At 43.5% G+C, this 21,207-nt stretch overlaps 1 protein-coding gene across 1 annotated transcript in view; it reads right to left on the reverse strand.

The window, feature by feature from the left end:
• KIF5C (kinesin family member 5C) overlaps window positions 1-21,207 on the reverse strand; it is a 162,754-nt gene that overhangs the window by 91,482 nt on the left and 50,065 nt on the right. The window contains exons 2-7 of the mRNA XM_058715342.1: window positions 20,090-20,180; window positions 12,946-13,019; window positions 6,037-6,141; window positions 1,599-1,647; window positions 1,269-1,324; window positions 485-572 (exon numbers count right to left, since the gene is read on the reverse strand). Of these exons, the coding sequence (XP_058571325.1) occupies window positions 485-572; window positions 1,269-1,324; window positions 1,599-1,647; window positions 6,037-6,141; window positions 12,946-13,019; window positions 20,090-20,180 (463 nt within the window). The remainder of the gene's footprint in view (window positions 1-484; window positions 573-1,268; window positions 1,325-1,598; window positions 1,648-6,036; window positions 6,142-12,945; window positions 13,020-20,089; window positions 20,181-21,207) is intronic.

Raw genomic sequence — 21,207 nt, forward strand, 5'->3', positions numbered from 1 at the left:
TTTCAATAACGCTCCCTGCTCTTTCTGAGCTCCTCCTGGCTTTCCTTTTCCCTTTTTACACAGGGCAGAAATCTAGTGTGGTTTCTTTCCACACATATGACTGGCCATATAAAATATGTTCATTTGTAATTTTTTTTAACCTGAACAACAACATGGTTGAAATACATTTAGAAGCTGACTTTTAATCCCCTTGTCTCGGTGGGTTGCTTGTTTTCCCCAGGGTCCAGACAAAGGGTGCTGCCAGGGCCCAGAGAACCTCACCCGCTATTTCCCAGAGTTCCCTGCACAGCAGAAGGCACTGCTTCCCACGATGTGCCTAGATGCACTCAGACTGCACACACCTGTGTGTCTGCATCCAAGCCACTGCTTTACAACTGCCTTCCCCTGAATTATTTCCTTTGGACCTCATAACCCAGCCATCCTGGCGGGTGGGCAGATACTTGTACCCTGACTCACAGGGGAGGGAATAGGACACCAAGCTTACTTGTTACAGCCACGTGTCGGTTTGCTTTGCCTTCATCTATCACATCCATGACTTCCTCGGGGCTTGACACAAAGCGCTCGGTGCACCCCTGCAAAAGAGTTGGTTCAGGTTCACCATTAAAGGACCAGAAAACACCAGTATTCTAAGACAGCTAAACATTTTCCCATTTTTCTCCTAGAGGTGCAGATTAAGAGAAAGGCTCCAGTGTTGATCCCACCATTTTTTCTCCTGCTTCTGGCTTGAATTCTACATGAAAGAGAAGTCTGAGCAAACCTTGGGAAACCCAGAAGTAAACCATAAAAGAAATGCCAGCTTTTCCTATATTTTTAAATACCTGTTCTTAACAGCATGAGTTTCTGTTTCTGAGAAACAGAATAAAGAAAACCAGTGACAGAAAAAGAAATGGATGAAATTTTGCTTTGCCTTCCATTCTAGTCCCCAACTTTAATTAGACACATTCTAGACATAATGCTCTGCTGGGCTTCCCCTAACTACAAAGTATAAGCAATTATCCTCCATATAAAAGCCTCTTCACATGTGAATAATAAATATTTGTTCACTTCTCCAATTCTTACCTTATGTGATTAGACATCTGTGGTATATTTACAGAGATACAACTGGAGAAATTAAACGTCTATTTTTTTTACCAGATGAATATTAAATGTAAGGAACATGATGAAATACCTCCATACACTTTATAGGTAACGTTGTGAGCATATTACATAATAATTATGATGACAGTGACCGGAGACAAGTCAATTGCATCATCAAGTTTTCCTCATACCTTTACATACGGGACTCTGTTTTTGTCTTCATGAACAGCCAAGTTCGTCTTGGATACTACAGAGATAATAATGATGGCATGCAGAGGAGAGAAGAAAAGTTAAAGACTCAGTATTGGAGGATAAAGAGAAATTGTTACCGAAGACAGGCAAATCTCATGTCTTTGCCATACGCAAGTTTAAGCCTTGGCTGAGAACAAGCAGATAGTGTAAAGACAATAAAAGATCTCTGTATTTTCATTAGTTCCTTAAGCAGAAGTGTTGTGAATCCTTTCAGCCTCCCTGGACCTTAGTTACAGAGCAAATAGAGGACAAGCATTCAGGTTACTCACCATCCAGTAAGTCCCTGATTTTGTCCAAGTAGATCTCAAAATAGGAAACCTAGTTAAAAACAAATGGAGTTTGAAACAGAAATGCCACACTGTATTTAAAAACTATCACTATTAAAACTCATAGAAGGTCTTTGTCATGTACGGCTAAGAAGAGCAAGAAGAGGGGCCACAAAGTGAAGAGTTGGCCGACTCTCCGGGCTCTCCAGCCTCCTGACGCGTCAGCCTGCTCTGCGGGCCGCTGCCCAGTGCGGCCACTCTCCATGCTTGACGGCCTCTGTGGTCTTGACTCAGGTGCTCCTTACATTGTGTGCTGGGCATCCACTCATAGAACGACTCTCCTTTTCACCCTATGTGAGCACCAAGCAAACTTCTAGGTAGGACAACAGTTGCAACAGAAACGTCCTTCACGAGCAATTGTCAAAAATCAGTAGGTCTCTCCTCATGTGTGACACTGACACCCTCACCAGACTGGGATGAAACACTCACATGAAGAAGTAGGGACTGGAATAAGGGCACTTTGCTTGGAACTACAAGAGCTCAAAGGGAACAGGGAGAGAGCTGCTGATGGTGGCCAGCTTTGGGGAGTCCAGGAAAGGTCCGAACAAAATGTGATTTAAGAAAGACAGACTAGCCTGCGAGAGGGAAAGGAAGCCTTCCCATCAATTATTCTCAAACGCCAGCCCAGAACCACCTGCATCAGCATCATCCATAGCCTTTGTTTAAATTGCAGAATCATGAACCCTATTGTAGTCCTCCTGAATCAGAATCTCCAGGAACAGGTCCTAGGAATCTGCTTCTAATCCCTGGTTAGTTCTTATGTCAGCTGACATCTGAGAACAGCTTTAACTAGATATGCGATCTTGGGGGTTTAATTCACATGTAACCGAGACGAGAGGCCTCAGTTTTCCCATCTGTCAAATGAAGCCATTTGGACTCGATGATGTCAAAAATTCTGTCTAGGATTCTGCACTTTTTGTCTACACCTGCCTTCTGCCTCTCAGATCAACTTTTCTTTCTCTCATGTTTATGGGTTTTCTTGAAACCTAAACAAAAGAATGGATAAACAAGTTGTTAAGGAAGAAAAAAGGTGCCAAAATAGTTGTAAAGTTGGAGTGTAACTCTACAGGTAAAACCTCACCCCTGCATCCTAGCTCTGAACCAGTTCTACCTCTGGTTGTGGGAAGTGAAGCTTCCCCAACTCAAGGCTAGTCCTCACCAACTCAGCCCCACTTATTACCTTGTCTGTGTCTCAGCCTGGAGCCTAGTGACTTCCCAGTTTCTCTGAGAGCTGGGGCTTCAAACTCTGGAACCTGTACCTGGCCATCCTCTCCACATTGCCTGTCTCCCTAACAACCTGAGCCTGCCTGATCATCTGTCAAACTCCCCAGTCACCAAGCCTCGCACATCACGGACACACCTAGTTGACCTTGGAAAGAATCACTGCTCCTGAAACTTCTTCCTGTGGCTGGAATCCTAGGGTCTGTTTGGCCTCTAATCTTACACATCTCTCATTCAGCCTCCCTGTGGCCAACTCAACCCTGGTTCCAACCCATTCTATTGCATTTCAAGACTGCCTGGCTTTCATTAAGACTTCTGCATCTTTGAGGGGCACCTGGGTGGCTCAGTCGGTTAAGTGTCTGACTTTGGCTCATGGTCTCGTGGTCTGTGAGTTCAAGCTCCACATCGGGCTTTCTGCTGACAGCTCAGAGCCTGGAGCCTGCTTCAAATTCTGTGTCACCCTCTCTCTGCCCCTCCCTTGCTTGCACTCTGTCTCTCTCTCTCAAAAATAAATAAACATTAAAGAAGATTTTAAAAAAAAGACTTCTGTATCTTTGAGATGTACACATGTATCCTTATTTCCATAGATTACAGAGAAATTACACTAAAAAGCAGTCATAAATTACATGTCAACAAATATGACAATTAAAATCCTGTTCACATTTAATATCTTCTTTTACCACAGAAGATACTGGTGCTTGAGTGGGGGGAGGGGGAGTGATTTTGTTATTTTTGTCATTGCAAATGCTTTCTGAGACCAGGTGGAAGAAAAATAAATATGCAATTGTTTTGCATTAAGAAATTGCATGTTCAGAAATAATGTTTAAAACCTCTATGGGCTCACTTTAAAGAACAGATTTTCAATAGTGTTTTAATCAAGCCTCTTTTTCTTGATTAAGCCTGTCACTGCTCAGTTCAAATATGGAACAATCGCTAGCCTTCCCACTTATAATTATGATGTATGAAATAAGTGAGCATAACTACAAATGCAGAACAGAAAGCCAGACTGTAAAATTCAGCCCTGGAGACTTGGGTGTTGTTTCTTCTCTCCTGCTTCATGCTGGGGCTGTTTTTATCTTAATAAGATTCACACTATTTTGAGGGCAGTAATTGGTTTAACATCTTACTCTGGGATTATCCCATAAGAACCCTACAGTAGTTTAAGGTATTTAAATGCAAACAGCCTTAAAGATGTACTAAGCTCCTAAATCTTGATCCCATCAAAGCAACAGGCTTCTGTATCCTTAGATATAAAGAACCCTGGCAAAGAGGAGAAACCAGCATTAGCCAATAAAGGGAGCAAAAAGATTTATAAAGTAAAAAGACTTGCCAGATCTAATTTATAATGGGGCAAACAGTTGTTGCCTTGTTTTTATATAATTTAGGAAAGGCACATAGCAGAAATAAGTAAGGTGGAAGTTTAACATAACGGAAAGGTGTTGCACTTGGGATTGGTGAGATCAAGAGTCTAATAACCTGATCTGTAACTGCTGCCAATAACCTGATATGTAACTATGGCCAGCCAGTGCTGTCTTTAAACTTCAGTTTCTTCATCTCTAAAATGATGGGCCTAGGGGTGCCTGGGTGGCTCCATCGGTTAAGCGTCCGACTTCAGCTCAGGTCATGATCTTGCAGTCCGTGAGTTCAAGCCCTGCGTCGGGCTCTGTGCTGACAGCTCAGAGCCCGGAGCCTGTTTCAGATTCTGTGTTTCCCTCTCTCTCTGACCCTCCCCCGTTCATGCTCTGTCTCTCTCTGTCTCAAAAATAAATAAACGTTAAAAAAATTTTTTTAAATGATGGGCCTAGTGCACTAACCCAGCCTTAAAGAATGGTCAGCCTCTTGGCTCATGTCCTCAGCACCAAGTCTTCTTAGAACTGCCTGTGTCTCTTCCTCACCCCCTGTCCACACCGTCCCCAGTTGCCATGGCAGGAACTCAGCCAGCCATGTGTATCCTGGACAACACTAATCAGAGCTGGGGGCAAGCCCTGCTGTAGGCTAGGCCAAGGAGCCCACTCCCTGGGGAATTAGGAATCGGGAATAAGGGATGTGGAACAGGAGCTACCATGGTCCTTCTCCCCTTACCCATGCACCCCCTGAACAAAGATAAAGCAAGCAGACAGAAATGCAGGGACTGTAACAGGGATAGTGTTTCTTTCGGGGGTGATGAAAATGTTCTGGAATTAGTGATCATAATTGTGTAATTTTTGAAATATAGTAAAAACCATTAAATTGTACACTTAAAAATGAATTTTATGGTGCATGAAATGTATCTCAAGCTTTTTAATTTAAAAAAAAAAAAATTTAAAGGAAAAGCAGGGTCTGGATTCTGACTTTTCTACAACCCCCAAGCCACATGCCTTCACATTTTGTACCTTATAACAGTTTTCTCTAGTTGCTTAAACAAGTGGCTTTCAATCTCTTGCAAACAAAGGAGCTCCAATGAATATACCCCTAATACTCAATGTTATGAATTAACAGCTATAGTTAAGAGATTAAAAATCTCTTTCAATTCAAATTTAAGTCAGAGCAGAGGTTCTGGTTTAAAAAAAATAAACAAACAAACAAACAAACAAACAAAAAAACAGGAAGGATAATACCCTTCCCTAATACTTGTCAAAGTGTGCTTCCCAAAACACTATTCTATCATACCCCAAAAGGAGAAAAATATGTCCACAGTCAAATACGCAGGAAAATGTAATATACTACATGTCCCCTTTGTAGAATTATACTGCATAATAGCATGTTTAACTTGTGATGAATTTAACATTTTTCAACAAAACATTTTTTCCAGCTTATTTGGCCACATAAACCTTTTCCCTGGTAACCCACCTATTAATATGAGGGACCTGGAACATACTTTGGGAAATGCTGTCCTCACCCAATCATAGACACATTCTGGTCACATCTCTAGAAATCTACAGGGTAAGTATAGAATTCAAACAACTATCAAGATGATTCCATCCTAAAGAAGGCTTTTACTTTATCTCAATTATTTCCTCAGTATTAACCTGAACCATTAAATAACTATGGCTTTGCCTATGATGGCACGTCATCTAAAATACATAAAAATCATCTTTTATGTACACAGAAAAAGAAGAAAGCTAAGAAACATGATTTGGGGCTCAGTTTCTTCTCCTTGGACTTAATCAAGGGCACTTACCTTGATATGAAACTCCAGGTTTTCATCCATGGAATAGATGTGGTCAAAGATGTCGTGCGCAATCCTTGGGATGATCCCCATGAGTTGAGGGTCATGTAGCTTCCCCTAGTGAGTGAAAAAACACAAGCACAGGGAGCTAAAGAGTGCTGGGAAACCTGTCTGAGAGAAGGGACCATATGTGGATGCACGAACAGAACACCGTGGAAGAGGGAACACCCATACACGTATGTCTGCTCCTTTGGAGGGTCCACCTGACAGGCAAACAGACCATTAAGTTCATGGAAATAGATCAGCATGTTGCTCTTTTTACCAGCAGTGGGGGGCTTGTTCTATCAAGCCCCCAAAATATTCACTCCTGCTGCCGCTCATGGCAGCAAACGGGTGTATGTGGGTAAGGGTGTGGGTAGAAGGGAGGAGGGCAGGAGGGCGGGAGGAAGACTGAGATTATAGGGTGACTATCACATCCCAAAGGTGGTTTTTGTTTTGAAATTTTTACAAACTGATCAGAAGGTACAAGTCCAAGTTAATCTGCGTTAATAAAACCACCTTGAGAGCTGATAGTTTCTTTTATGTCATCATTGCTCAAAAATTTCTCACCTTATTCTAGAAAAACCTTCAGTATCACTTCACAAACCAATCAAGAAAAGCCATTTCATCGATTTCTTAAAAATCCATAATTCCCAGCCTGAATTGTTCAAGTAATTTTTGGTTCTTTCCTTTCCTTTTCTTTTCTTCTCTTTTTTTTTTGGGGGGGGGGTGGGCTGTTTCTAATACTTAAATCCACTTGTAATATATTCTCTTATTCTTTTACCCCCCTTTTTTCTCTGAGAGAGGTCTAGCCCTCTCTTCCCATGGAGCCAGCGCCCCTAGGAACCCTCCTCCAACCCTAAGGCGGGGTGTGGGGGTGGGGGTGGGGGGGTTGAGGGATATTTTATCTAAGGGGTAATGGGTTAGATGAGTTCTTCTGTGATTTGAACTATTTTACTAAATCCATGTTTAAGATCCAGATTTGCCGCCTCTGAAAACTTTCAAAAAAGATATGCCGTAGTATTTGAAAGCAATTCCTAAAGAAGAGCTCTAGAAGTATTTACAGTGGCAGCCCTAGCGAGGGCTCCCAGAGAGCCTTCCTTACTCCCACGCTCCAAGTTCTATTCTGTTCCATGTTAAGCCACCTATCAGTGCACAAACACATAGTCTGCAGGTCTAAAGCAATCGTTGGCAACAGTATTCCCAGAGTTTTTCAGACCTTCAGAAAGTTGTAAAACTCTGGGAAAAAAAAAAACTGGAACTATAAGAAAATCACAAAACCCGTCTTACTCTTCAGTCTCCCAGGGACACCAACAGCCTTCAGCAACACGATGACTCATATCCTTGTTCCAAATCTCCCTGCCACCTGGAAGACCTGCTTTGTTTTCCTCAATCAGATCTTCTTTATCCTTCGGGGATTCACCACATAGCTCCTCTTTGACAGGTTGACTTTCAAGCCAATATTTGAGTTACCAAAAGCAAGAAGTCACATGGACCCTGGCACTAACTCCAGGCCACAAAGCGCTTTACATTGTGAATCCTCCTTTGCACACCTGATCCCTAACCTTCCACTCTCTTGAAAGCAAGAGAAAAGCTGACTTTAGATATATCTGTCCTCTGGCAAAGCTCTCTTACCCGGGAAAATGGGTTCTCTCCTGGAATGCCTTCATCTGCTAAGAATCCTATAGCATTTGATATCTTTATATTGCTTTTTGTTTGACTGTACAGTCCCTAAAGGCAAGGTGGCCAGCGCATATGTATTTCTTCCCACTTCTTATGATATTTAGTACGGTGTCTACTGCATAGAATTATTGTAGAATACAAATTAAACAGTATACATAAAGTGCTTAGGGACAATAAATGTTAGCATTATATTTTTCAGCTCATATTAGGTTCTCATTAAGCAGTCGTTGGGGTTTATTTGACCTGAAGAGTCTGAAAATATATTTCTATCCTGGACCATTAACATATATCTTAGGAAAATAGCCCTGAATGACTGAGACACAGAGTTTCTCAAATGTTGGTAATCTTACTTCTCACAGGCCATCATAAACATCAAACACTGGGCCCTGCATGCTCAGGACTATGAAAATTGCTGGCAGAAATGACCCGGACAGTGAAAGGGGTGCCTGGGTGGCTCAGTAGGTTAAGTGTCTGACTCTTGACTTTGGCTCAGTTTATGATCTCATGGTTCACGGGTTCAAGCCCCATGTGGGGCTCAGCTCTGACAGTGTGAAGCCTGCTTGGGATTCTCTCTCCCTTGCTCTCTGCCCCTTCCCCACTCACACTCCCTAGATAAATAAACAAAAACAAACAAACAAATAATTAAGAAATGACACAAGACAGTGAAAACACAGATCTCTCTCCAGTCAAATGTCAGGATGCCATTGGGTCAATCCACCTCAGAGAATCTGAGGAGTGTCCCCCCACACTCCCCCAGAACCCTTCAATAATCCATCATAATCCTTTAGCTTCTCCTCAGTGGTTCACAGACAAAGAAGAACGAGTGATAATTCACAAATCATTTATAAATGACTCCAGTCTTTCTCTAGATACTTTCCCTTTCAAAAGGTTTATCTTCCAATTGATTTCTGGCTCACACAAATATTGACATCCCTTTGTTTGCCTTTGTCAGGGTAAGAACCAAGGCAGAACCAGGGATGAGTCTGCGACACTCCCTGTTGCTTCCCTGAAGCCCACACCCAAAAATCACATGAGAGGGAAGGACATGTTAATTTGGAGAAGGCATGATAATACCTCCATTCCCATGGTCACAGAAGTGACACTCAAATCTAGCAAAGGTTTAGGGGCTGGGATGCTTGATCTAGCTCATAGGCCCAGGAGTGGTGACAGCTGAGGCTTTATGTTCAGTACACTGAGCCTGCCAAGACAGTGTGTGTGTGTGTGTGTGTGTGTGTGTGTGTGTGTGTGTGAGTGTGAGAGAGAGAGAGAGAGAGAGAGAGAGAGAGAGAGAGAGAGATGTAGTGTGTGGGTGTGAGTGGTGTTGAGAGGGTGTTGATGTGTGTGGTGTATGTATATGAGACGGAGGGGTGCTCAATAAAGGTCTTCACTCTTTCTTCAAATAAAATACACAAACACACACACAATAGTCACCTCAGGTGATAAAAGGTGGTAAAAAGCAGAGAGCTATAGAAATTCAGAGAACAGAGAGTCCTTTCCAGCTGTGGTGATATGAGATGGCTTCCCTGAGGGACACCAAATCTTGAGAGATGGAGATCAGGATGGGCAAGAAGCAGGAAGATGAGATGAGAGGAATGCAACAGAGGCATAGGAACTGAGAAACAATAACCCATTAAGAGAGCCATGACAAGTTCAGTTGGCTGGAGGATCAGGGATGGACTTGAGTAGCAAAGGAATGTCCCACTTCACCATCTTTCTTCTCCCAGAAAACACAAAGAACATTTGTATACTTGTATCCTACATAATCCTCTTCCAAAACTTCTCCCACTTCTGAACATGGCCTTCTCGGAACATGTGTGAAAGAAGAAACCAGACCCAGGCCACTGGCCGCAGAACAAGACTCCCTTTGTTCTAGCCCCAGTTGCCTTCTCAACCTCCCAAGCAGGATGGTTTCCTGAAACACTTAAGATGGGAAAGCAGGCGGCCTGTCAGCTCACACGAGCACCAATGCACTCGGACAGGCTCATTAAAAATCACTCGGCTGGCTCAGCTCAGCAGTGGGGTGGCCTGCACCATTCCACGGGCTCCCGGTGCCCTTGTGGGCAGAAGGAAAAACAGCGTGTCTCCATCTGTCTAAATCGGTGCTGAAGAGGGACACAAAGCAAGGCACGGGGCCCAGAGAAGCCCTCCTGGGCAACACACACTGAATGAAGGTCCAGCCCTCCCTTCCCCTGGATAGCCAGCACCGCCAGCAGCCCTCCCTCACCCCAGCCCTAGAAGCACCGGCTGCACCTGCCCTGGGCCCAGTGCACCACGGTGCCCTACCAAGCCTGGCATCAGCACTGTCAAGTGTTTCCTATTTTTACTGAAAATCCGCCTTAAATGCTCCATCTTCAGAAGCTAATCTTTCCAATTTTATGTAGGCTTATCTGTTTGTTCTCCTCAATAGAAAGCAATGGAATCACCACTGGATGTCAGACCAAAAATGAGGGGATTAAAACGAAAAACAGCTTTAAAATGTGACAGCTCTGTCCATTCAGGGAGTTAACATCCCCTTCCAAAAGCCTTTGAAAGATCGCAATGTATAATTCCGAATACATAAAATCCTTTCAGATGGTGCAAGCCCTGCAGGGCTTTTTTTTTTTTTTTTTTTTTTTTTTTTTTTTTAAATTTAATTGCATTCCAGGGTCCTGGATTTCTTGGTCTCCCACAGTCTCCATGACTTCGGCTCGGGGCTCCTCCTTTCCTCTGTTTTCCTCTAAAGTATCCCCTACCGTCTTTCCAATCTATAATCACCCTACAGAAAGAACTAAACTAAGTGTCTGTCGGGGGGTGGGGGGGATGCTGGGAAAGGGCTCCCATCTGCCCCACCCCGTCCTCCCATGGACACAAACATGTGATATTCAGAAGTCACAATAAAGAAAAGCAACCCCTTACAATCAACCTGTTAAAACCGACAAGGATGAAAAGGCTACAGAACTTAGGCAGCTATGAGAGGAACCTGCACAGAAGCCAGTTCCCTTTAGGGGGCCATGGGTCCCTCTGGGCCCACAGCAGTGCTGCAGGCCTTGTAAGGTTCACGCTGTGAGATAGAGGGCTCCAGATGCTCTCATTTAACACAACATCTCCGATTTTGGTTTTAAAGAGCTGGCATACTTCTTTGCCATCTCCTCACACCCACCGATGCCCCCCCGCACACAACACAAACTAAGATTTTACTCTGGGGACAGGTCTCTCCTTTGATGGTTTACAATTTAAATTTCTGACATTTAGCAAATATCTTGTATGTCCCAAAGATGAATTAATTCGAAAGCCAAAAAGGTCATTCTTGTAAACATTCCCTATGATTGGGGGGGGGGGGGGGGGAAGTTCTAAATATTGCATTTTTTGTTGTTGTTTTATATACCATTTGGTAATTTTCCAAGAACCTGGAGACTGATGGATACCATCATGAGATGTGCTCTCTCTCTCTCTCTCTTATATGCCTTATGAAGGAGCTATTGTCACAGCTACTGGGAAGGCTGGCACTTAGGAAATCTATAACTGCAACTTTTCTGGTGCCTAGAAGGTCAAGGGTCTGGGGCTCAGCAAGAGAGGCAGGCGAGGGGCTGGCCATGCCCGTGTCTCACTGCAGGAGAACATGAGGTGCAAGAAGACAGGGGGCCAAGGCTCAGGTATCAGGCGACAGTCCTACTCTGTGCAGAAGCAGTGGCAAATAAACCTGATGCCTCCTTTAATCTCTGCAATCTCTGAACCACTGTCCACTGCAAAATGGGTGAACGTAAGTCAACACCACAGAAACGAGATCCCCCAGAGTCCGATGCACACTTGAAATCGGTGTGAGCAGAACATCAGAGCCTCAAGGCGTTTTGCCTCGGGCCTTTGAAATCTCCTCTTCAATAGGAATGATTCATAAGCTAAACCGATTCTGCAGCGGCTGGCCAGCCGGCCGGCTCACTCAGAGACATTCCCAGGAGGGTACCGAACATGAAAATCCTAAGCTTGAAGGATCAAGGATTCATCTTACCCTGCTGCTTGTAAGCTGAATTCCCCAAACTTCCTGTGCACAGTTTCTTGTAACAACCACTCTTTTACCTCTCCTCACCTGTCAGGGGAGACTTTTAAAGAATTATCCGCCCTGAAGGGCTTACAGGAGTCCGTGGCAAAAAGCAGGAACAGAAGACACAAAGGGGGCCAATTTTGTCCGCAGACGTGCCTTGTCTGGAACACAGCCTGGAGCCGCAGACCTCCACCGCCAACAATTTGCACTGGGGTCACACCTTCGAGAGCTCACAGGGCCAGGTGTGTAAGTTAATGACAGAGGATGCTGCATGTACATTCATACTCTCTTGCAGTGTGCAGGGATGGGGCCAGTGTGGACTGGACAGGGCATGAGGGTATCAACTGAACAACTATTTTATGGAACCCCTCCCAGGTGACAGCCGCTGTTTCACACAGTGGAAATGTCAATAAACAGGCAAACAAGACAATGAAGAGCTCTGCTCTAGTGAAGTTTACACTTTATATTAGGTTGAAATTTCATCCGGTGTCATAGAATCTTCATAAGTAATCTCTACACCCCTACACCCCACGTGGGGCTCGAACCCACAACCCCAAGATCAAGAGTCCCACACTCCACTGACTGAGCCAGCCATGTGCCCCAGGATCTTCAGAATTTTCAACCAGATTTAGAAACTTAGAATTATGTGAAATCATCCCATTTTAAACACTGCCTGCAATTTTAAAATATGTATAATAATAATAAATTTTTTAAAATGTAAAACACGCTGTATAGTCCAAATAAAAATATACCTGTGGGCTGAATTTGGTCCACAAGCCAACTTCTTTAAGTCTCTGACATACAGTTCTTCTGAGGAGACTCACCTCCCCAGAGTAGCCCCACTCCTTTAAACCCTTAGGGACTTTCGCAACAGACTTTCTCAGTGAGATTAGGGCCACAGGCCCTAGGATACTCACACCACTGTTCAGCTTGTTGCTGATTCTTTTCTAATAGAATTTACTACTTCCATTTTGAGAGAGCTACCAACAAAGGATTTTTTTAAAATTCTGAACTCCTGAGATTTTATTACTCACCATTATTTTAAAACTCCACGGAGACAAAATAAATCGGTCAAACGTGACCAGCCCCTTAGCCATCTGCCTTGTATAGCCAAGGGGCCACACGCACCTGAATTTGCCCAGCCACACAGAGGCTGCCATCACAGCATGCTGCAATCTTACCTCCATGGTGTGTGTTTTTCCTGATGAAGTCTGTCCATACGCAAAAATCGTCCCGTTATAACCTTCAAGGACATCTGCAAGCAAGAAAAGAAATTAAAATTAACTCATTACTTTGATCATATGCTAGTGTTGGTTCCATATTTTAAAATTACATTTTCCAAATGGCCCATCTCATTTTTCACACAAACGATGTCTTTCAGCTCCATTTGCATTTTAAGTAGAATTGTGAGATAAAAGCATAAATGAAGGCCTCCACTGTTCCACAAATAAAAAGAAATATACTCACATTCCTACACTACATATTAATGCAAAAGAAGGCAGACACCCTTTCTCCCAGTAACATCAACATTAAGACAGATTATCGAGCAGTACACTCTCTTTTAGTTGAGAGATACTTGAGTTTTCTTCTCTAAGTTGATCTCCTGAGATCAGTCAGAGGAAGAAAAACATTATCAGGGTCCTGAGTCTCTGGAATGAAGTGTAGAATAGAATTTCTTTGCTAAAGATCTGATTTGGGTCAGTTTAAACACTGGCCCAGGCGAGCTCCTTAGGAAGGTTTCTCAGAAAGGCTGCACAGAGCCCCTTCAGAACCAAGTGAGTCCAGAGCCTGGGAGGACAGGCCCCCCCCCACTCTGTAATCCTGGCCACATGGTGACAATCCAATCAGCCCAGAAACCACCGGGGCCCTGACTCAAAGTTCATGCCTCTGTTATTTCAGTGACTGCTAGCAGGCCGGCCCAGGCCCATCAGCATCAGGAATTTCTTTTAATTACACAATGAGCATACTGTGCAAACCTCCACACAGGGCAGGCCAGCCTCCATTTCGCACAGGGACGAGGGGAGGCATGCAGACAGAGGCTGCTTTGCACTGCAGATTATCTGTGGGAATTCTTTCAAAGCAGCAGAGGTGATTAAAATATATTTCCCTCAACCCTCCTTCATCCACATCAACATCACCAGAAGGGAAATAGTACATAATTAATATCATTGACCCAACATCTCTACATAAGAGGAGGAAGTCTCATTCCTGAAAGGACAGTGGGGGCAACAAGAGGAACCCCCTAATGAGGTGTCCTTTTTCAGGGCTATGTACAAAATCATCACTCCAGGCCAACAGCTCCATTTATTTCAGGCCCTAGGTAGGTTGGTTATTTTGTGTTTTGGGCCTCTCTGAATTCTATAATGTCAGTTAATGTTTGTTGTTTGGTTAGCTTTTCTAAAAAATTTTTCAATACACATTTTATTGATCTGAGGTTACTGGAGGGTGAACTGAGATCAGAACAGAAAGTGGGATTTTCCTTTAGGAAGCTAAAAAAAAAGAGAGAGAGAGAGAGAGAGAGAGAGAGAGAGAGAGAGAAAGTAAGCAGATTTTTTTTTTTTTTTAATTCTAGCAGCCCTTAAGAGTTTGTGTCAAGCTATATTGAGAGAGAGAGAGAATGTTCACACATATCAAACTTCTAACTTCTGGTAATGGTTTCCTTGGTAACAGGAGAAGCAGAAACTTAAAGACTACAATGTATGGGGTAGAGGTTCAAGCTTCAGTTTTCACAAAAATGTCAACTTGCTCAGAGAAAAGATTCAGGGTGGAAAGCCTTTATAGGACCATGAATGTGATGTGCTTTGAGGGGCACAAGAGGTTACCACCCTGCAGCTGAACTTTTAACATTCTGTATTCATGGCATAAACAACTCCAGGCCACTGGAATGCCAGCCATAATCACAACACTAAAGTTTCTATTTATTAGAAATTAAATATCTGCCGCTGAACTGCAAGGGCTTCCTTACCTGAAGCCCCCGTGCGGGAAGCACTCTGGGACCTTCCAGCCCAGGCTGTAGGGCAGGGGTGAGGAGGCCAAAGCCAAGTGTCCAGCTCCCTCTGCTCCTCCTAATAGGCCTGCTGGTCACCCTACAGGTGCATACGCTTGCAGGAGGAGGCTCTGGGCAACATCCACATGGTAAAGAAAGCTCAGTTCAGCCTGAACCCCACTGACAGAAGAAAGCCCAGCACATGCTTCTGCCTCTGCCAGGAAGCAGTGGGGCCGGGGCACCTGAATTCAGCTCCTCTGGCCGGGGCCCACCCCTCCAACTCCAACCTCCCCAACCAGAAGGTACAATCCTATTAGCTCCTGGTTGGCTGCTGCTCCCCAAAGTCCTGCGGGGTAAAGCCTGGGACATGTAGATGAAAACAAGCACTCATAGAGAGCACCACTTCCTCCGGAGCAGAGAGCTGAGGAGCAACTGAGACCCCACTGGGAGAGTCCTTGACCGTTGGTTGCTGCTTTTAAACATGGAGTGCAATTACTGTTGTTATTATTACTTTAAGTAAAAGGGAGCACATAAAACCCCATCAAAACAAACTCTGCTTGACCTTTAAAGTACTATATACGATCATGTTAAAATTAATTCATTGTTGGAGAACTATCTCTAGTGTTCAAGGATGAACAGACCTGATGTCCTCTATCAATGCAATTGTGAATTAAATTTTAAAATTTTAAAAGAAACTTTAAAAGAAAAGGAAAAGCTCTACGAATGCAGTGTTCCCTATTTTCTTCCAAACTCCAAGTCTAGGGGGTCAGTTTGTTGACTTAGGCAGGAGGGGAGAGGAGAGGAGAGGCAGAAGGGGAAGGAGAGGAGAGGCAGGAGGGGAAGTGACAGTGCATCTGGGTGCACCCGCCAAGCAAGGAAAGCAGAATGGGAGAGCAGGTCTGTGCTCAGCGCCACGCTGAGCCACGCAACCACCCCCACCCGACCCGAGCAGAAACAGCCCACAAAAAGGCACTTTCATCACGTTGAATGACAGTTCCTGGGCCCGAGGAAAGCATTTGTTTCAGAGCCTCTCTCGTAACAGAATGATTATTTCTGTGCGCCAGCCGCGGAGCCAGGAATCAGTTCAGCCAGACAGAACCTTGCTTTGTGACAGGCTCTGGCGTGATGTGATCTCAGCTCACACCACAAAGCCAGCGGCACCCACAAGCACACAACACATCCATCCGGCAGCGAAGCAAATCCAAAGAGAGATTCCACTGCAGGTGGGAAGAGCCTTCTCACCTCCAGAGAGGAGGGAGGAGAGGAGTGGGATCCTTGAAAATACTTCTTGCCTCTTTTGCCGTAGACTTCAGAAGCCAGTTTTCCGCCCCAAGTTTTTGCTAGTTCTGAGTCCAGACCTTGCTAGAACAGAAGAGTCTGTTCCACTACTGGGTAAGAATTTGGGGAAGATGTAATCATGTAAGTTGCTGAGAAGGCTGTCATGGCCTCCTACCAACTCCCCATGTGAAATGGTGGCCTGTCAGTGGCACCAGGGTCTCTGGCAATATTGGCTGACAGGTAGGTCATCACTGCCTCAGAATCCTAAGGCTGCTGCTGACCAGTCAAGCTACTCAGGTAGGCCGCACGCCCAGAGCACATAGAGGCAGCCTTCTAAACAGTACTGGCAAACCAGAAGGCTGGGCCCAGCTGGTCTGAAGGGAAGGGCACCGTTACATCTTCAGAATGGAAATGCACCTCACTGTTGGAAGACAGGCAGGGCCAACCCGAGGCTCTGGAACCACAATCTCTATTCCTTCCCCCTCTCCCTCCTCCCCTCCCCCCCCTTCTCCCATACCCATTTCTAATCCTGTCCTTCTGCAGTGCTTGGTTAATAGTCCATATGGCCTGATAGACAAGTAACAACTCATAAATTGCTATTAAATGCTCATTATGAGCTCACCAGAAAAGTAGGGACAGGATAATGTAGAAAAATCCAAGGAAGTCAGACAAGCTCAGGCTTAAGTTCCAGCCCCGCCACCGCCTAACTGACCTGGCCAAGTTATTTGACCTCAACCTCCTCTTTAGTACAACAGGAATAATAATGCTCACACCTCATAAAATTGTTGAGGTTTAAAATACAATAACATATGCAAAGTACATACAGCGTGCCTGACAGATAAGAGTAGCCAAAAAAATCTATTTCTTCTTAAGAGCCATACATAATAATAATATAGATCTTATAATATCTTGAGCTTAATACTTTTCAATGAGTCCACATTGCCTGAAGGATAAAGCCCATCCATTTCTACCAAACTCTAATCCAGCCCAGGTACCCTGCAATACTAAATTGCCCAAACACGCCATATAATTTCTCTTTATGCTTTTCCTATTCCTTCTGCTTATACACCTCTGCTATATTCTACAGTCTTCAGGACACAACCTTTCCAAGAAGCCTTCCTTAACTCTCCAATCCTTATCCCCACTCACCAAAGTCAGTCTCAAGTGACTTTCTTCTGTGCTCCCACAGCATTTTGCACACAGCCATCTTAAAGCACGTACTACCCATGGGTATGATGACTATGGATGCACCTGTCTCTTTACCTATACTTAAAGCTTCTCACAGACAGTCTTATATATCTTGGTGACTCTAGTCCCTAGCAGTGGTTATACCACATGGTAAATACTTGATATCCTTGCATGAAGGGATGAGTAAAAGAAATAATTAAATGAATGAAGCTAAAGAAACTAGGTCTAGCAAACAAGAAACCACCTTCTCTAGCCCTGGACAGTCTACATTTAGTGAATTTGAAAGGCAATTGCCCAGAATGACTTCTGTAGACTGGGACATAGTTACCTGTACTTTGATAATAGCATCCAGTAACCATGGTTTGTAATTCCTAGGGTCCACAGAAACCTTCCTATTCACCATGTTGGTAATCACAAATCCTATAAGCTCTTCTGGAAGAAACAGAGGAGAATCCTACATACTGTTTCAGACAACATTTTGATTAACAGACACCAGACAAAGATGGGGGTGTGGGAGATACCAGAATTCTACAATCAAATGTTTGAAATATGTTTTTAAAAAACTAGTGAAGTTGAAGGGAATCAAAAACCCAAGAGAGAATAAAGCCATCCAGTTAAAAGGAGTCTTCCTGATCTCAAAAACATTAAGGGTTCAGAGACACTTGAAAGGAAAGCTCATGGGTCTACTACATTATCGTGAATCATGGGGACTGTGGTGACCTTCAGAAGTTATCTGATTGAATTCCTGGCCTCTAGAAAAAGAGGCCCCTACAATACCACCTTCCTTTCCTGATTTCAATAGGCTTTGTCGAGGCAAAAAAGACCTCAGTTGTACCTAGTAACCATTCCATGGAGTTTTTTCTCATATATCTTTTTTTTACCTTGATGATGAGGAAACAACATGGCCACTTCCCCTCACACTAGTTTCACTGGATATTTTAAAAAGTTAAATCAGGTCTTCATCATATAACTTCCTTTCAAGGGAGAATAAGGCACTCTTAGCTGTTACAAAATGAGTATGCTCACATCATATTTATAGTGCCTGAAGAATATCTGTTTATCATATCATGTCAGAGCCTAATTTTACCTAAATGGTTTTCTTTGTGGCTCACCATATACTACTGGGCCTCAAGTTATCCAATTAGGTCACGTCTTCATGAGAATTTTCTAAGAATTGCCTATTTCTGACATTTCATACCATAAAAAAACCCAAACACTGAAAGAGACTCAACTTCTCTAGTAATGAAGAATGAAAGATGATGATTATTATTTGTTAATCACAGGAACTTTTTAAAGATGGCATGCATCCATCTCTAATCAGAACATCAACTCAGAGATGCGTTTAAATTGACCTCATGCTTAGCACAGCATACAGTAAATACTAATTGGTTCTGATAATGAAAGGGGAGAGAAAAGGAAGTTATGGCTCACATGTGATTAATTTTACTTCCACAAAAATTTTCCACAAATTTTACTTCCACAAAAATAAGTAAGAGTCTGATAATGGAGAGGAAGGATAATGGAGAGTAGGAGCAAACTAGAGCTACACACTCCAGAGAGAGAGAGAAAACAGTTTTGGACAGGAAGAGATGAAAAACAATAGAAGCAGAGAGAAAACAAAAATTACCATCAGATACAGCCCTACAGTAGTAATTCAAGAAGAGCCTAAATTCAGGCACATTTTTTTTTCTCTTCTGTTTTCTATAATGATCTTACTGTGAAGACCTTCAAAATTAATTGATGTCTGCAACAAGAATGTGAATAACCATACACCTCAGCGAGGAACAGTACATACTGACTGACTCTCCCACGCAGGTGCCTAGGGTCAGAACCAATCTAACAGATGTACCCAGGGCTGGCTTGCATGAATTTCAGACAGGTTACTCAGCTCAGCTTCCAAAAACAAGCACATCTTGCATGACAAGGTGCTTTTTGAATTTTGATTTTGCTTTTTACTCTTTAAATCTAGAGCTACCTATAAAGGTGGCAACATCAGCACATTTGGAAGCACAGCTGCCATAGCATGCAGACTAGAAGGTAAAGATTTTTTTTTTTTTGAAGGTAAAGATTTAAAGATGAAAAGCAAAGAAGCAGGAGATGCCCCTCAGCTCTGTCCAGATGGCGAACTCTCCCAAGGCAAGCTCCAGCCCGCCCGATGTGAAAGGGCAAGGTAGAGCAACGTGTAAATTGGTTCGTCTCCCTGCTGTTAAATCCTTCAGGGCCAAGGCCAGTCCCAGAGAAAAGGGCTGATCTCTAAGACAAATTTAGGCTTCAGGCTATCTATTTGGAGGAACAAATGTTGGTATCTGGGTGGAAAAGTTGAAAGTGGGTTAGACCAAAGTATATTTAAGGAATGCTGAGTAGCAAAAACAGCTCAACAACCAACAAGGTAATGTGATTTTGTGATGCTGTAGAGAACTCCTTGATGCCCAAGAATTTTCCACGTTTAAGGCTTCTCCCTGAAGACACAGATGCACAAAATAATTCAGCCAAAAATATACAAATGGAGCATCAGAAATATCTATTTTTGTCTCCTTCAAAGCAGAAAGGAGGCCTTATACCTACAGCAGTACTTTAAAACCTTTACAGAAATAGTGTGACCATAGCTTTTAAGCTTCTAAGTAGCAGAATAACTCTGCCAAAAAGGTGGCAAAAGAAATAAAGACATTTCCTTGGCAAGGAGATATGGAGAGGTTAAAGAACTTGCCTGACATCATAGCAAATCAGGACCAGAGCTCGGGCTATAATTCAGTGTTTCCAATTAGTAGGCCTCTGCTTATAGTCAAGGCACATTGATTCCTAGGCTGCAAATATCACTTAATGTTTTCAATTACTCTGAAAGGCCCAGGAGGAAATAAAGAAATAGCACTTACCTTTGACAATTTGCTTTGCACACGCATTGTAAACCTGCTCTTGGGTCGTGCTGGGAGGCAGCACTCTGTCGAAGACATATGGCTTCCCTTGCTAAAAAAGAAAGACGAAAGGAAAGGGCACACATTAGAAGTTTAGGAATAAAAAGCACTAATAGCAGTTAGACCACAGGCACTAAATCACAAACCCTATCCTTGAAGGCAGTTCCGTACGAGACTATGGAATTATTACAGAGTGAACCACACATACAATGTGTGTATGTGTAATGCATGTTGAGAATTCGAGAAAGAAAAAAGGTGTTGTTTTTTTTTTAACTTGAAACACTTTTTCTGATGAAAAGCAGGTTGATGCTTCATTCATTCATCTGAACAAATATTTACCTATTGAGAGCTTCTCCTGAACCAGGACTAGACTAGAGTCTACCCAACTCAGAAAACAGTCCTGCCTGTAAAGCGCTCAATCAAGGGTGGCAGATAGCTGATAAACAAGAAAGCAAACACCCGGGAAACCACAAAATGCCTAGGTACAAAATAATGAGACAGAGGGGACAAGAGAGAGAGCAAAGCAGATCTTCCTGAAGAAATGCCAGTTACGTGGATCTTTAAAGGATCAGAAAGATTGAGGCATGTGAAGAGCCATGGAACAACATACCAGACAGAGCACAGGGTGGAGCAGGCAGGAAGGGGCCTGGAGTGTTCGAGGCACTGGAGCGTGGTACAAAAGGAGAGGAGAACGGAAATCGGGAGCCAGTCCATGCAGGGCACTGTTTGCCAAGGTAATGGGCTTGGCTTGTATTCAATGGGAAGATAACATGATCAGATTTAAGAAGCTGCTCTTAATAGCAAGTTATTATTGCTTTGCATCCCAAAGAATTCTAGTGTTTTCTTCATATGTATAAGGATGCCTTAACTGGGTAGAGCCTTTCTAGTCACAGGGCACCCTTCTGTACAGTACATCGAATGATTTCCCCAGGTGCAGGTTTTTGGGGTCTAGTCTGAGACGACGCAGCACACTACTCAAGGAGGTAACTGTCAGAAGGAAAGGAAAGAAGTTCTGCCCTGAGACTGAACGAGCCCTGACCCCGGACCACTCAACGTTCACCAGGGAGTCACTGGACACT

This window comes from Neofelis nebulosa, chromosome 2 (assembly GCF_028018385.1).
Source record: "Neofelis nebulosa isolate mNeoNeb1 chromosome 2, mNeoNeb1.pri, whole genome shotgun sequence".
Classification (NCBI taxonomy): Eukaryota; Metazoa; Chordata; class Mammalia; order Carnivora; family Felidae; genus Neofelis; species Neofelis nebulosa.